The 17,743-nt window shown below is 32.6% G+C and overlaps 1 protein-coding gene across 4 annotated transcripts in view; it reads left to right on the plus strand.

The window, feature by feature from the left end:
- Nucleotides 1–15,192, plus strand: part of STXBP5 (syntaxin binding protein 5) — a 165,773-nt gene extending 150,581 nt beyond the window's left edge. For 3 of the 4 annotated variants that reach the window (XM_029223865.1, XM_029223867.1, XM_029223868.1), the window contains 3 exons: nucleotides 1,737–1,848; nucleotides 9,802–10,022; nucleotides 11,786–15,192. In XM_029223865.1, coding sequence (XP_029079698.1) covers nucleotides 1,737–1,848; nucleotides 9,802–10,022; nucleotides 11,786–11,827 — 375 coding nt within the window. In that variant the 3' untranslated portion in view covers nucleotides 11,828–15,192. The remainder of the gene's footprint in view (nucleotides 1–1,736; nucleotides 1,849–9,801; nucleotides 10,023–11,785) is intronic. The other variant, XR_003793711.1, reaches the window with a different exon arrangement.
- Nucleotides 15,193–17,743: the final 2,551 nt, after the last annotated feature.

The following is a 17,743-nucleotide window of genomic DNA, read 5'->3' on the forward strand; positions in this document are numbered from 1 at the left end:
CCAGTACACTGTAGTGATTCTTGATTTATAACTGTAATCTTTGGATTTTTAAATTTCTTAACTTTACATTTGTAAGATTGCAAGCTCATTAAACACCAAATAAGTTAAGAGCTGTAAACCATAATTCTAAAGAGAGGTAAATTTCAAAAAACATTTTTATGCTGTGACTCTATATATATATATATATATATATATATGTCATATTACTCTTGATTTAGCATAAAAGACACTCAAATGGTAGCTGTTTGCCATTTGTTTTATCAATTTAATAGATACAGTTTAAATTAGAATCTGTGAAGTACAGTACAAAAAAGATTGGAAATATGCCTAAAATCATCTTCTTTATATAGGCTAATATAAATTTGAATTAAATAATAGGTATTAGTATATTCTATGGTGGGTTTTAGCAAGTTTGATTTATTGACTTCAGGAAGTTTTTCGTTCTACTTTTACTCCACTTTATAGAAATCCAGAGGAAGAGAATGAAAATGTAAAGCCTTCAGTCCACTTCAACATTATAAATGAAACTCTGTGTTGTATAGTGTTAATATATATCTCCTTTCATTTATAATCTGGTTGGAGAGACAGCATTAATATGGATAATACTGGGAATTCCCTCATGGTTCAACGGTTAAGACTCCGTTCTCTCACTGCCGTGGGCCCGGGTTCAATCCCTGGTTGGGGAACTAAGATCCCACAAGCTGCGCGGTGCGGCCAAAAATATATATATGTGTACAGATATACCTAAATGTAAAATCTTTGGACATCCTTTATTAACTTTCTTAGCCCAGCCCTAAGGAAGAAACTCTAAAAAATACATACTTTAGCTCCAACTGTAATAATGTAATATCAGAATACAACAGAACTACCTGGAACCAGTGGTGTACTTGTCCTTTGTATCATAGCTACTTCTCTTTAATGGGCAGAAATGCAATCCCAAAGCCTCACTATACTTTTATTTTGCTTCTAAAGCTTCCCAAAACTGCCTTGCAAATAATATTGCTACCATCCTTTTTTTTTTTATAGAAACTCCTCTTCCCTCTTTATGTGTTATCTACAAAGTCAGTAAGATGTCAGCAATTTTTCTTGTCTCCTGACTTACTTTTACCATTTCTGTGCTCTGAAAAATATTGACAAAAATTTCAGAAAACTCTGACAATATAAAAAGAAGTCTTTCCATCTCCCTGCCAGATTTCTGAAATTCCAGGTTTATGTTGGCATAATTCTCTTCCCAGCATTTGTTTATGAAAAAAGAAGTATGTATGTCTTTCTAAACTACTAATTTTCTGACTCAGCTATTTTGGATAATTCCAAGACTGTGTATCATCATTACACTGGACTTTTCAACTTGCTAATAGATTTTCTTCTTTCTAATTTAAGAAGACCTAGTTATTAATCCACTTACCAATTCCTGATAAGAGTTATATGAACACTTCGTCATTAAGATTGGAATCTCCTTACAATTTAAGCAGGAATATCATCTTTGCTTAAAATGTGAAAAAAGTAATCTAGCCAAAGTAGCAAGCAGCAAGTTATTCTTAGTCAAGTTAGTCTTAATAACTTACTGTTTGACCAAGTCAGAATGTTCTAGATCTGATCATTTGAAGTGTACTCATTGTTTGTGAACCTCAACAGGTAATGTAAGTTTGAGTTAAAGAGTTTACAGTGATGGTTTTGTGAATTATAGTTTAGTGTCCCTGAAGCTTTAACAATTACAATTTGTTTTGATTTTAAAGGAAATGTTGGGTGAACTCTTCACTCCTGTAGAAACACCTGAAGCACCAAACAGGGGATTCTTTAAAGGCTTGTTTGGAGGTGGTGCACAATCTCTTGATAGAGAAGAACTATGTAAGTTGATTTATTTAATTTGGATAATATGTCTATAAAACAGAAACATCCAAGCCATATAAATTTTTCTTACATGTATAAATTATGTTCACCTTTTTCCTCTCTGTCACAACAATTGATAGACCGAAGTTTTTGCAAAATACATAAAATTGTATTCTGCCATATTCTAACTCAAGTCAGGGGAACAGTTTACTCTGGAAACCAAAATCGGAATGGCTTCAGGTGACTAAAAAGGAATATTCACAGCTTTAAATGAATAATTTTAAAATTTTTTTTGACTTTCATTAAATATGATCTACATTATTTTAATTCTGTAATTGACTTTAGTTGATGACCTTAACTTTGAAAACGTTTTTACTTAAACATTTATTTTATCTTACAAAACTTCCAGAACTAGTCTCATTGCACTTAGAAGGTTATTTAAAATATAAAATCTGGTTCATCTACTACCTTCCATAGAATTGGCACAAATCAGAAATTGGTCCTTGAATGAACTAATGAATCAATGAATGTCTGACCTTTCTTTCAAATAGGAGCTCTTAGCTATCCTTGAATTTTTATTTTCTTTTATTCTTTATATTTTGCTAGAATATTTTAGAATTTCCCTTTTCTGTTTGGTTGACTAGAAAGACTGTAAGATTAAATACCAGCAAGTAAGTGTGTAGTGCAAGTTCATTTTAAAAACTTACCCAAATGATTGTTCAGTCATCTGGGTAATGAGGATTGGTCAGTTTTAATTCATTTAAAAAATGAAGACTGTTCTTCAAGTCACGGGGGGGACGGATATTTTAGAATAACATTCTTACTGAGGTTAATAGACAAAGTTATACAAAATTCAAACATATATACATTTTTTACTTCTCGAAAACATCGAAGAGCTAATATATAGTGGAGACAGTATAGTGGAGACAGTATCCGTGGGGAAAGGTGGTGAGCGTGGCAACCTGAGGCCACTTTTACCCTGGAGTACTTTGCTAATCTAAAGCAGCAAGCTGAGATTCTAAACTGTGTTAGGACTAGCAAGGTAGTCTCCCAGAATTGGCTAAGATGGGAACCCTGATAAATAACTCTTTCTCTTTGCAAAGACCCCAAAGGGCCACAGCTTAAGAGTAAAGGTGAACTGGAAGTAAATCAGCACATACAGACACACAGACTTTCAGCTCAGCCTGAGATGATCTGAGTGGCCCAGAAAACTTTCAACTTCAATTAAGATTTTTTCAAACTGCTAAAGTCCCCAGCAACTGGCAGATTCCAATGAAAATGTTCTCTAAAGAAAGATAACATGTTCAGAGTCCTCATATCATTTTTAGAAATAGTTTTTCAAATATGTAGTCAGGTAATCTGGAATACTAGGAATCAACACCATGATCAACAAAACAGAAAAAGCCAAAGCAGAATCACAGGTACTTCAAATATTGGAGTCATCAGACACAGACTATAAAATAATTATTCATATTATGTTCAAGAGGATAAGTATCAATACCGTGCCTGAACATTTTATCAGGTAACTGAAAACTATAAAATCAATACAACAAATGTGTAAAAGACTAAAATGAAATTCTAGAAATGAAAGGTTCAGAAACCAAGATTAAAAGCTTAGTGGATGAATTTAACCACAAATTAGACACAACTGAAGAAAGAATTACATAACTTAAACGTAGGTCAAAATAAAACGTCCAGAATGTAGCACAGAGAAACAAAAAGATGTAAGATACATAGGAGAAGATAAAGGAAATAGAAGTTGCAGTGAGAGGGGCTAACATATGTTAGACCTGCTCAAGAAGGAGATAGGAAAGAATGTGAAGAAGAATCAATATGTAAAGAGATACGGCTGGGAATTTTTCAGAATTGATAGAATACAGCAATTCACACATAAGAAGCCAATTAATTCCAAGAAAGATATTTTTTAAAAATCCACAGCTAGATAGGTCACATGAAAATAATGTGCATCAAAAACAAAGAAAAACTTTCAAGTGGCTAGAGAAAAATGATAGGTACCTTTTAACAAGTTATGGACTGAGTTCTCAACAGCCAAGGTAATAGGATGATCTTCTATCGTCCTATTATCAGAAGATAGTACTTAATCTAGAACTATATACTGAAAAGAAAATATTCTTCAAGAACGAGAGAGTTTTAGACAAGTGAACAAATAAGCCTCACTATCACACTAAAGGGAATGCTAAAGGATGTACTTCAAATAGAGGGAAAATAATCCTGATGGAATGTCAGAAATATAGGAGACAATGCTTTGGAAAGAAAGTAATAAATACATGCATAATTATAATTACTGAAATCTTTATAAACTGTAAAGCAAAGTCTTGTGGTATGTGTATACACATATAAATAATGTGATCCAAAATATTGCATAAAATCAAGGAAATTAGAAAGGGTAAATGGATTTGAGGTGATCTGAGATCCCTGCATTTTTTGAGAGACTTGTAAAAAGATCTATTAGCATTAATAAGTTAAGGATTCTTGTTGTCATTTCTAGGGTGACCTCTGTAACCTAGAAAAGTAGTACATAACTTGATGAATAGCAGGAAGATCACAGTCCTTCCAAAAGGAGGGAAGAAAGAACACAAAACAGGTGAGATAACTAGAAAGCACATGAAGGATGGTAGATTTACTTAAATATAAATAACCGTAGTAAATGTAGGTAGAATAAATATTCTAGTTAAAAGATAGAGACTATCAGACTAAATTTTAAAAGAAGGATAAGTATATTGCTCACAGAAGACACATTTAAAATATAAGAGATAAATACTACCAAATGTAAAATAGCTAGTGGGAAGCAGCTGCATAGCACAGGGAGATCAGCTCCTTGCTTTGTGACCACCTAGAGGGGTGGGATAGGGAGGGTGGGACGGATACGCAAGAGGGAGGAGATATGAGGATATATGTATATGTATAGCTGATACACTTTGTTATAAAGCAGAAACTAACACACCGTTGTAAAGCAATTATATTCCAATAAAGATGTTAAAAAAATTTTTTTAATAAAAAATAAAATATAAGAGCACAGAAAGATTGAAATTTTAAAAGGTAGAAAAGCACAAACGCAAATGAATCATCTGCCTGGTACGACTATGTTAATATCAGAAAGAGTAAACATTAAGGCATTATTAAGTATACCTAATATTTTGACTTCAGTATATATAAAAAACAAATATGGACATAACTGCTAGAAGAGACAATTTCTCAATCATAGTGGGGACTTCTAAAATATATCCATTGATTGAGATATAACAGCAGATAAAAAATAGGTTGCAAGGGTACAGAAGATATTAACAACACAATGAAGGCACTTAAACCTGAAGAACATTGCAGAATATACATTTTCAAACACATACAGAATGTTCATAAAATGTATTCTGTTGATATTTGTAGGGAAATTATAGATGAATACTGAAGTATTTTGGAGTAAAATATCAATTTCTATAATAAATTTTTAAGTATTCCATTCAAAAATTGTATATATACAGACAGTCAAATGGCAAAAAAAAAAAAATGTTATCTATTACCAAAATTAGGTCATGGATATATGGATGTTTATTATACAATTCTTTTTACCTTCCTGTATGTTTGAAACTCACATTATAAAAAGTTAGGGTTTTTTTTTAAGTTTACATTATGTTAGATGATTTTTTAAAAAAATCAACAGATTCCAATGGATTAGAATTAAGAATGTGTGATCTAATCACAATGCAGATATGTCAAGACCAAGTTTGCATTGTTCCAGGAATTCAAAGCTGATTTATTATTTTTTAAAAAGTTAATTGGTAGTTCACCACATTAACAGATTAAAGAGAAAAATCATACCACCACCACAATAAATGCAAAAGAGATGTGTTAAAATTCAGTATCCATTCATGATAAAAATTCCTAGAAAGTAATTTGATAAATTATAGCTACAAATGATACAACATTTAACTATCAAAACCCTATAGCAAATATCACACTTAGTACAGGAACATTAAAAAATATTTTAAATTTTTCCTTTGACATAAGGTATGAGATATAATTCTGTTACCACAGATATCCAACAATGTATTAAAGTCCCTAGAGACTTTAAAAGGGAACTAAAAAGAAATAAAGGTACAATAATAGGATAGGGAGAACAAAATAATCACTTGTGAATGTTTGATATGATGACATATTTAGAAAGCCTAAAAAATCTGTAGCTAAATCATTAGGAATAATAGTTTAGTAGACTGACTAGATATAATCAGCATATAAAAATAAAATTTATTCATATCATATTAACAGTAAAAAATGAAATTTTAAAAATTGCTCTTTGTATTAGTTTTCCATTGCTGCTATAACAAATTACCACAAACTTAGTGACTTGAAACAACAGAAATTCTATTATCTTAACAGTTTTATAAGTTAGAAATCAACATGGGTCTCACTAGTGTGTTACCAGGACTGTGTTCCTTGTTGGGGGCTTTAGGAGAGAATGGTTTCCTTGCCTTTTTCAGCTTCTAGAGGCCATCCACATTCCATCCATACCTGGTGATGCCTTCCTTAATCTTCAAAGCTAGCAACTTTTTTGCATCTCTCTGTTTTTCTGAAGCCACATTTCTCTGCCCACAGCTGGGGAAAGCTCTTTGCTTTTACGAACACATGTGATTATACATTGGGTTTACCTGTATAATTAGTCTACCTTTAGGTCTTTAACTTAATCACATCTGCAGAGTCCCTTTTCCCACGAAGGTAACATATTCACAGGTTCCAGGAATTAGAGTGTCGTCATCTTTGGGGGGTTGGGGGGGGCATTATTCTACCTACCACAAGAGTATCAAAAAAAATCAAATACCTAGAAATAAATCTTAACAGAAGATGTTCAGGGACCTCCATGGGGAAGGTAGAAAATTATCGAACTTCGTTGAGAGAAGTTAATGACCCAAATAAATGAAGAGATATACCATGTTCGTGTGGTAGAAGATGCAATAAGAACATCCCTTCTCTCAAAACTGATATATGCATGTACACAAATAAACATTTAATGAAGTCCTTATCAACACCCCCCCAAATTTTGTAACTGATTCTAAATTTTATATAGGAATTCAAAGGGTCTCACTACTTCTATTAACATTATACTAGAGGCTTTAACCAGGACAATTAGGCAAGGAAAGTAAATACAGGCATGCAGGTTTGGAATGGAAGAAGTAAAATTACCTCTCTTCACAGATGACATAACCCTGCATATAGCAGATCTTAAGGAAACCACACACACACAAAAAAAAAAATTCTAGGGAGTTTCCTGGTGGTCCAGTGGTTAGGGCTTGGCACTTTCACTGCTGTAGCCCCAGATTCAATACCTGGTCAGGGAACTAAGATCCCACAAACTGCACTGCGTGGCCAAAAAATTTTTTAAATTAAAAAAATTTTTAAAACACATTCTAGCCAATAAACAAGTTCAGCAAGATTTTATACAAGATCCATATAAAGAATCGATTGCATTTCTGTACACTAGCAATGAACAAACCAAAAATTAAATTAAGCAAACAATTTCATTTATAATAGCATCAAAAAGAAAAAATACTAAAACATATACTAAACATATGGAAAACATATACTAAAACATATACTAAAAACTTCAAACATCATTTAAAGAAATTAAGACATAAATAAATGGATTAATATCTTACATTCATGGATTGGAATATTTAATATTGCTAAGATGGCAGTACTCCCCAGGTTGATCTATACATTCAACACAGTCCTCGTCAAAGTCCAAGCTGGTTTTTTGAAGAAAGAAACAAGCTTTTCCTAAGATTCATATGGAAATGGAAAGGATCCAAAATAGCCACACACACAATTTTTTCTGAAAAGAAGAAAGAAGATACAGGACTCACACATTTTGATTTCCAAAGCTGCTACAAAGCTGTAATCATCAAGAGAGTGTGGTACTGGCATTAGGGTAGATACATAGACTAATGGAATAGAATTGAGAGTCCAGAAGTAAGCCCATACATGTATGGTCAATTGATTTTCTACAAGGATACCAAGAAACTTCAATGGTGAAAGAGTGGTCTTTTTGACAGATGGTGTTGGGACAATGGATATCCACATGCAAAAGAATGGATTGGACCCCGACCTCACACCATACACAAAAATTAACTCAGAGTGGATCAAAGACCTCAGTGTAAGAGCTAAAACTATAAAACTCTTAGAAGAAAACCTAAGTATAAATCTTTGTGACCTTAGATTAGGCAATGGTTTCTCAGATATGACACCTAAATCATAAGCAACCAAAGAAAAAAATAGGTAAATTGGATTTCATCAGAATTAAAAGTCAAAAAAGATAGTCTGATATCTCATAAGAGTCTAATATCGAGTATTAAAAAATTCTTACAACTCAACAATAAAAAAACAAATAGCCCAATTTTTAAATGGGCAAAAGGTTTGTATAGACTTTTCTCCAAAGAAAAGATACAAATGGCCAATAAACACACGAAAAGATGCTCAATATAATTTGTCATTAGAGAAATGCAAATCAAAACCACAATGAAATACCACTTCACATTGACTAGGACGGTTGTAATCAAAAAGATGTACAGTAACAAATCTTCTCAAGGATATGGAGAAATCAAAACCCTCACAAGTTGCTGGTGGAAATGTAAAATAATGTAACCTCTTTGGAAAACTCTGGCAGTTCCTCAAGAAGTTAAACATAAAGTTATATGACCCAGCAATTCCACTACTAAGTATATACCCAAGAGAATTGAAAACACATGTTCACACAAAAACTTGTACAAGTGTTCATAGCAGCATTATTCATAGTAGCCAAAAAGTGAAAACAACTCAAATGTCCATCAACTGATGAACAGATAAACAAAATATCATATATCCATATCCATACAATGGAATATTATTCAGTTATTAAAAAGGATGAAGTACTGATACATGCTACAATATGGTTGAATCTTGACAGTAAGTGAAAGAAGCCAGACACAAACCCACGCAGTGTGTGAATCATTTGTATGAAATGTTCAGAACAGGAAAATTTATGGAGACAGAGAGTGGATTATTGATTGCCAAGGACTGAGAAGTGGAGGAAATGGAAAGTGACAGCTAATAATCATGGGTTTGTTTGGGTGTTCTGTTTTGTGTTTGAGTAATTAAAATGCTTGAGAATTAGTGATGGTAGTTGTACAACCTTCTGAATAAACTAAAATTTACTGAATTGTTCAAGGCCAAATTTTATGGTATGAGTTACATTTCTAAAGAAAGAAATGTATGCTGAAGAAAGAGGGAATCTGACATCAGTCTTTAACGTATTTTAAGACTTTTGCAGTTATCTAGGTTTAGGTGATGAGGGTCTAGGTTATAAATGGAAAGGAAGCAATGAATTCCTGAGATCTTTTGAAAGAAGAAGTTGATCTATTTGGTAAGTGACAAGATAAATGGATAGAAAGAAAGGGATGTGGTTATCTACAACTTTTGGAGACTGAAAAGAAATACTGAATAAATTCTACATTTTCCTTCTAAGCCTAAGCATAGTATTTCAAGTAAGAGAAAGTGTGGTATAAATAAACTAAAATAAATATGTATATTTAAACCTATGTCTTTGAATTTAAATATTTTTAAGTTAATTTATCTTTAATTTTTTGGACACTTAAGAGTGATTTTTTTACTGTTATTAAAGTGGTATCAGTATACCCATTATTCATTTCAACAAATAATTAGCAGTCACTTTTTTGCTCAAGTTCTATTATATGAACTAGTATAGAGTAGAATATTTATTAATGTACGTTGTGTTTTTGTATGTTTGAAAAGTATCTACAAATTAGTAAAACAATCATAATTAAAAAGTAATAATTATATAGTAAAATAAATACTTCAATTATATTGTCAATCAAGTGTGTTTTAATGCTATCAGGTAGTAGGATTTTATTAGTAAAAAATTTTCATTTTCTGGGTTACTCTTTCATTTATCAAATCGTTCAGTTGGAGAATCATCCTCGGGAAAGGCTTCAAGAAGTCTTGCTCAGCATATCCCTGGCCCTGGTGGCATCGAAGGCGTGAAAGGAGCAGCATCTGGAGTTGTTGGTGAATTAGCACGAGCCAGGTTGGCACTAGATGAAAGAGGGCAGAAACTTAGTGACCTGGAAGAAAGAACTGCAGCTATGTTATCCAGTGCAGATTCATTTTCTAAACATGCTCACGAGGTATGTCTGTCAAATATTTAAGCCAAAAAGCCTAGGTAAAGCAAGTATGAAAATTACTGTATTTTTATAGCTGTTGTATTTCTACACATGAATTTTCATGTATCCTCAGTATGGTTGCAAATTCCTAATTTTTGCCGCCAGCGGGAACCATTACAAGAATATGTCGCAATAGCCTTTGGTCTCTTACTGTAGTTTATAAATTTTGAAGGTACCTGCTCACCTTCAGCCTTTTTGTAAACAAAGCCAGTGGCTTTGCAAACAGTTTCTTAGGGGTTACAATAACAACAACAAAGCTAATTTTCCTAAATGCCTCAGATTCTACTACTAACTTCTAGAGAAGGAAATAATTTGCCTCTTGATCTTTAGGTAGTTAAATAACTGAAATTGGCCAATGTTTTTATTCAATTGAAACAATACTAAATGTGTCTGTAGACCAGTTCACACAGAGGAGTAATGTGCATTTTTGCAACGAATTCATCTTGATGAACTAGGAAGTTGTGGTGGAGCTTAAAAACAGATGCTCTAAAGTAGGGGATCCCTAACCTTCTTACAAATATACTTTGTTAGCCAGAATAGTACGCTTGAAAAACTGAATTTAAAAGCCGTCAGGTGGAATACACGTTCTTCATTTCGACATACATTTCTGCCCCTCCTTGATGCTTTATACTGGGCTACTTCACACATTTAGTTCCTAGCCTAGCCCTCAAAGGCATTTTGAGTGTATTATCTGAAGAAGCCATATTAAGGTTATTTTTATATTTGAGTACCCACTCTGTCAGTAATAGCTCTTCTTTAAACTTTTCAGTCAAAAGTCATCTCCTCCTTGCTCAATAATGTTGACAACTGGAATGTATGAGAGGTAACTTGACTTGGGAGAGAATTGTCCAGGCTTTCAGAGAGATTCAGAGATCTTTCGTGAGTCTTTGTACTAGGCCAACACACCTCAGATACAGGCAAGTGCCTTAAATCTAGGTCAGGCCTTTTGTTGGCATAACCGTGCCCCTGACTGTGATCTCTAAGGCATATAACAGTTCAGTTAACCTCAGATATATCTACAGTCAAAATATTTAGCAAAGAGCTCAATCCCTAGCTGTTCGCTCTTCCCTTCTACCAGACGTTCCTGAGCCATATGTGAGAGTCTAAGGAAGACAGTACGTTGAGGTGGTTAAGATCATGGGTTTTTGAATTAGACTCCATGGGTTCAAATCCCAGTTTCACCATTGTGTTACTGCGGTTAACCCCTATAAGCCTCAGTTTCTTCACTGGTAAAATAGGGAGACTTTAATAATGCCTAACAGATAGAGTTATTGTGAGGACCAAGTGAAATCATGTAGAGAAAGTATGTTATACAGTGCCTGGCCCAGAGTTAAGTGCTCAGTAAACTGTAGATGGCAGCAGTAGTCATTTCAGCCTTTCGTTCTCCAGGTTCTTTAAGTATTATTTTTAATTCACTTTAGAGAACTGAAAGTTACCTTATTTTTTAAGTTATTAGCTTAGGTCACCAAAGAATGCACTGAGCCAAAATTTACTTATGTCTTGTCTTTAGGAAATGTGAGGACCTTCTAGGCTAGTTCTTCATAGTTACATTCCTTTTTCCTTGAAACGGAACAGTTCCTGCTTCCTGCTTTCCATATAAATACTAAATATAAAAATGAGAGGATGTTTCAGAATGATATCATGTTTTAGAAAAGTATAGCAACCAGTTGTAAGTGTTGTTATTCTGGCATTTTTAAAATGTGTTTTTTGTGTTTTCTCCACTTTAGATGATGTTGAAATACAAAGATAAGAAGTGGTACCAGTTCTGACAACCAGAAATCCAACTAAGTCCAACTTTAGCCAGAAGGAAAAAGAATTTTCCTATTTTACTTTATTGATTTCACTTTAGGAAAGTTAACATTAAAGAGATGTTCATCACTGGATACTGCTCTTTCCTAGCACAATCATGCAATGTTTGACCTCAGTCATGCGGCTTTAACTGAGGAGTGTTCACACACACTCAACGTGGAGTATATGCTGTGGGCCAGCTACGAGTTGACGGTTTGGGAACTAGGATGGTCACATGTTACAAATGAAGAAACAGAGGGATGTTGAGGGGACATAGCAGGGACTTTTCCTGGGTCAGTCCTGTATAAAACTTTCACGTGCCGAAAGATTCTGTGCTATCGTTATCTGCCATCGTTGTTTGACCTCTTTGAGGGAGAGGCAATAAGTCAGAAGTCCTGAAGCTGAAACAGTTATATTTGTGTCACTGACTGACTTATAAACGGCTGTCTTGGACTTTCCCTCCCTTCAACTGACTGGTCACCAGTATCATTAGTGAAAAAGAAACAAACTGTTTATTACCATATCTTTAGACAGATAAGCTGAATGGTGGGCTTTAAATAATAAAAACATACACATAGTTGACTTGTGTATGGGCTACTCTTGGATTCTTGTTATTGTATACTTGTGTTTAGTCCATATTTTGTCAAAAGCAAAACAAGGCGATACATCACTTTTCATTGAAAAGAAAAGTGTAGAGCATGACTGAACTGCTCATCATTCTGGGAGTTTCCATGTAATGGCTATGCAGTGTGGAAAGTGAGAAAAACCTCCATTGTGGTGAGGAGAATACTTCAATGTCCCTTGTCCTTGTTCTCATTAATTCAGCTAAATGTGGATTTGACCAAAATAGTTACTGGTTAAATTTGTAGAAATGTTGAAATCGGCTAAGTTTTTAATTTTGCTTGAATTTTTATAAAATGTTTAACCTAATGTACCTTTGCATTACTTAATTAAAATTGCTTAAAAAAATGTTTCATTATTTCAGTAAAATGTTCAGCTCCCTTTTTAATATGCCCTTTACTTGCTAACAGTTCCAGTACACTCAGGTGATGAGCCAGTTAAATCTTAGTGCACATGCTGTCGCATGGAAAAAATCACAAGCATCCTTTGTCAATAATTATCTATGTAAGAGTCTAGTCTGATGACGTACAAAGTATTTTCTGTAGAAATATACTGTAAAACTGTTCATGTCCTTTCAAGGTTTTAAAAAGCCAAAAGGAAAGGAAAATATGTGCATTTTGGTAACTAAATTATTCCTGTATTGGAGTATAAAGCAGATGAGGCCATCAGTGGACAATAAATGATTGGTCCCTAGAATAGCACACAGACAGAAAAGAGATGACGGGGTAGATCTGAAGTAGGTAAGCTCATTCTGCAGGCTCATCTGAGATTATTACTGATTGTTCTTAAAGCAACAAAGGACGAATAATATAGAAGATTATACTTAGTATTAATGAAATTTAAATATTTTCTTCTATAAAAAATAGTTTAAAACAGTTTTCTTTTGTCATTAAGAGATAATCAGAGCACAAATTGATAGCAAACATGATGGTTGTTTTTCTATTCCATATGATCATTAAAGGTATATTGCAGAACACCTTAATTTCACAGTCTGTTATGCATTTTTCCTTTCCCCTTTTCATTAATAAAGCTCTTATGTTTACATTTTATAACGTGCACTATGGGATATGAAAGTTTACATTAAAATTTAGTTTAAATATCATTAGGGAGGGATTAAATATATGTGATGGAGATAACTGATCAAGCCAAAAGAAATATTTTTAAAATAGTCATTCTCAAAAGTTTTTGACTTTGTAGAAAGTATCTATGAGTAACATTTCTGTTAGTTAATGTCAGCTATATGATGAACATGTAGCAGTTTACAAATTGTTTAATTTGTATCATATATTATCTAATAAACCCATTGTTCCATGATATGTCACAGGAAGTATTAAGCCGTTTTTTAAAGGTACAGTTTTGTGAATGTCATCAATAAAATCAGTAGTTAACGGATTTGAAGTTGAGAAGCACTAAGTAAAGTAATATACTGGTTGATTCCCCATTCATGTGTAAGGGCATATTAGCTCCAATTATTTAATTTGCTGTGTTATTTCGTGTTAATTGTATATCAACTTAATTTTTATATCAACTGTCATTTTTCCTGTTGTATATAAAATGAACCAATCTTGTAATTATTTTCAAATAGAGAAGTTAGATACATTTACCTGAGATGGGTTTTATAAGAAAATCTTAAATCAGTATTTCAAGTTATTTTATTTCATTTTTAAATTAATCTACAAATTATGCACAGCAAACTAGAAACTCACTTAGGATTAGAAAGCTTGAAGTATTTTTGAAAATAGGAAATAAGCTTCTCAGAGTTATACTTGATTCAGTCTGTAGATAAGAGACAGTCTGCAGTAATAAACTAACCCAGGGAATTTATTGTAATTTGAGAGGTAACATCTCTTATTTTTTTTCTAACGCAAAATGTTGCAGTCACCAGCAAGCCAAGATTTCAGGAAAACAAACCAAAAATTTTAAAAAAATAGTCAAAATAGAAAATATTAGAAAAGTGAAAGATTTTTGTGTGCTTCCTCCATATCTTCAAACATTATTCTTTGTTGCCTGTGTCCTTGACTCTCAAATCATTGAAGTATTCACTGATTAGCAGTTTGTCAGTAGGAAGTGGTTTCCCTATATGTACCACATGTCTGGTTCATTTCACTCTTCAAACTGAAATCCATATGTATTTGCTTAGAACGTTATTTGAAACCTTATATTCTGACCACTTCTGTATATTACACCATTTGAAGTTTTCAATTATCTTAATTCCCTTGGTTTGCATTTCAGTTGTACAAGGTGTTTCCAAAAATGGTTATGGATATAACTGAGCTATTGCTAACTTCTTAATTTGATTTTTTTATGGATGGGAAAAAGTGCTGCTAATTGTCTATGTTATTATGTGTACTGTATTACAATTTAAGTACAGTACTTTAAAGAAAGAAGCATTTTCTTTTGCTTAGAACTTTTTAATTGTAGGTTTCTCTGAAGTTATTTCATGTAGATATGTGTTTTAAACAAGTCTGAAAGTGTTAAATACTTTTAGGTTACAGGGGGTGGTGAGAAAACAGCTGAGGAAAGGAAAAATATGTGAAAGATACCATGGACTTCAAAGTTTTACCCTGAGTTCTGTATTCCATATATGTTTTGCTTAAGGCATTTTTTCATGTGACATTAGAAAAGCTATATCCAAAGGTAAATTTTTTGTGGCAAAGATTTATTTTACATTTTAACTTTTGGGATTTTGTTTATTTGTTTTTCCAAAATAAAGAGCACTGAACTTCAAACTTGAATTTTTTCTGCACTTTTTTAGGTAATGAAAACTTTTTATTATCATTTAATTCACATTTCTCCGTTCAAATCAAGTGATACATATGTATAAAACATACCAAAATTGTGAATATGCTGCTAGCTGCACCTTAAATGATCATAGTTTTAAAACCTTCAATAAGGTTTTATATAGTTTTGAAGGATAAAAAAATAGTAAAATCATTTGCTGTTTGTTTCAGCGTTCTAGGTCTTAAATTATTGCAACACTTTCAGATTTGTTTTAAGATCATACAGTAACGTGTTATATTTATACATACTGCTAGAGAATATACTTTTAGTTTTAAAATGGAATTTTTATAAATGTACTCTTTAATTTTAAAAATGGTGAACTTGTTAAGTTTAAGTCAGAGTACTTAAAAAGTATGTATATTATCCATACAAAAAGTTATGTTTTACGCTTATAATAAGAAATATTGGTATCTCATATCGAGATACAATTAATTTTAAAGAATCATACATCGTTCAAAAGTCTTCACACATGACAGGAAAGATATCATTGCTATGGTTTAAAAGAAACCCTCTATTGAGCATTTTCAAATATTAATTTTATTTTGGGGAAAATGCCCACAACAATAATCACAAGATCTTTCTCAATAGCGGCAGCTTGCTGTTGGATGCCTACCTTAATTATTGTTTTAAAATATATATATATTTAAAATAGTTTTCCAGATATTTTCTTCTACCTTTTTTAAAAATAAATTTCCAAAAATGAAAACAGTTTATGTATTTTTGTCAATGACGGTTTTTATTTTGTAGTTTATAGAGTTTGTTCCTTATCAGTTTGATACTTGATCAAATATTCCTAGACTTTTTAATCTGTATTTACTTTGAAAAAGAGTACTTCTCTATCTTAAGTGTCCTCCTTTTTTTCTTTTCCCTTTTAGGGTGTTTGTTCTCTTGAATTGAAATTTATGCCCCCCAATTTTTTTTTTTTATTTGAAAATGAATGTGAAGATACTGTTTACAGCTTTTGTTAATTATACTTTTCATCACTCTGATCAATTTCTTGTAAAGTGCTATGGGGATGATTTTTCCTGTGACTCTTAATGATCTTACTGTTACCACAGAAGTTTTAAAGCTTCTGTGGACAGAAAATAGTTGTAACAACCCCGACAAAAATCAGAGGGGAAACTTTCGCTTACCTTTCTCAGCTGAATTAAATGGTTTTAATAACTTCCCAATTATCAGGGTTATAACATTGCTTTCTTCAGTTCCTCACACAGTCTTAAATTATTAGGCACAATTCCTTTACAAATTGAGTACAGTAGTCCAGGGCTACGTGTAATTAAATTGCTCTTTTCATCGCACTCTTTGCATCAGAAAAATCGTGACTCAGTTCTGCCAACATTTCACAATAAGGCTTATAGTTTAAAATTTTATACTGTATGAGTTGTAAATAAATCAGTATTAATTTATTGTAGGTTGTTTGGCTCAGGCATTTAAAATGGATATAGGCTAATGACAATGGAATCCTATTTATTTGGGAGTTTGGGGGGGGTTTATACTTTTGCAATGTGTTTTGTGTTGTTTAAATTTTCTTCAACTGAGGACAACGTAAGGAGGTGGAAACAGATTTAACGTATCAATAGAGAGCAATGCAAAGAGGGTAAATCATGTTTTAAATTTAAAAAAAATTTTTGTGTAAATAAATGGTACTGTGATACTTTAGGTGTGACCTCTGCTTAACGTGGTAGTTAGAACCAGAAAAACATTTTGCTTTCCAGTTATACTATTGGTTCATTGTAAATGCAACACCAAAACCAATATTAAAAAGAGCAAGATCAAGCTTTTCTAACATTGTCCACTTCAGGGGCAAAGCATGGTTGGTATAGAGCTCAAGCTTGTGTACACCTCAAACTGTACATGCAGGTAGTTTTCAGTTGCTGCACTTTTTTTTTTTTAATCTTGCTCAGTCCAGTAACTATCTCAAAGGTGATTGCTGGAATATGCATTTTAAATATGATTTAAAAACCCATCTCTGTGTACTGTTTCATTTAAAACAAAAAAGCACTATTGCAAACACTAAAAACGTGTTAAAACTTTGTAGTTATTTTGCATTCCTGTACTTTACAGCTGTCATCACAGCAAAAGGTTTAAATTAGGTAATGAAATATTTTTGTAAATAAATACCGTTAAGCTGGTATTTTAAAATAATGTATTATAAATTAATGTTTCTGGAAAATGTTCATATATATGTATATGAATGTCTCTTTATGCTGAAGGGCTCTGATTGGGCAAAATAAAATATTCTAATCTCTCCTGAAATTAATAAGCCCTTTTTTCTGGAAAATTTGTTTTAATGTTTTTCTCTGAATTGTGGAATTAATCCAGTAGTTTAACCTCAGCAAATAATAGATAAAATAGATTTCTACATCTGCAAAGGGAAAGTCAAGCTAATCAGGTAATTCACGTAAAACAAACTGTACTTTTCTTAACGATCTGGACTTTTTGGTAAAAGTTACCTGCCCCTACATTGAGTGGGAAGTACAGTAAAGGGTGAGGGT

The sequence above is a fragment of the Monodon monoceros genome, unplaced genomic scaffold, assembly GCF_005190385.1.
Source record: "Monodon monoceros isolate NGI ecotype Baffin Bay Population unplaced genomic scaffold, NGI_Narwhal_1 Super_Scaffold_15, whole genome shotgun sequence".
NCBI classification, from domain to species: Eukaryota; Metazoa; Chordata; class Mammalia; order Artiodactyla; family Monodontidae; genus Monodon; species Monodon monoceros.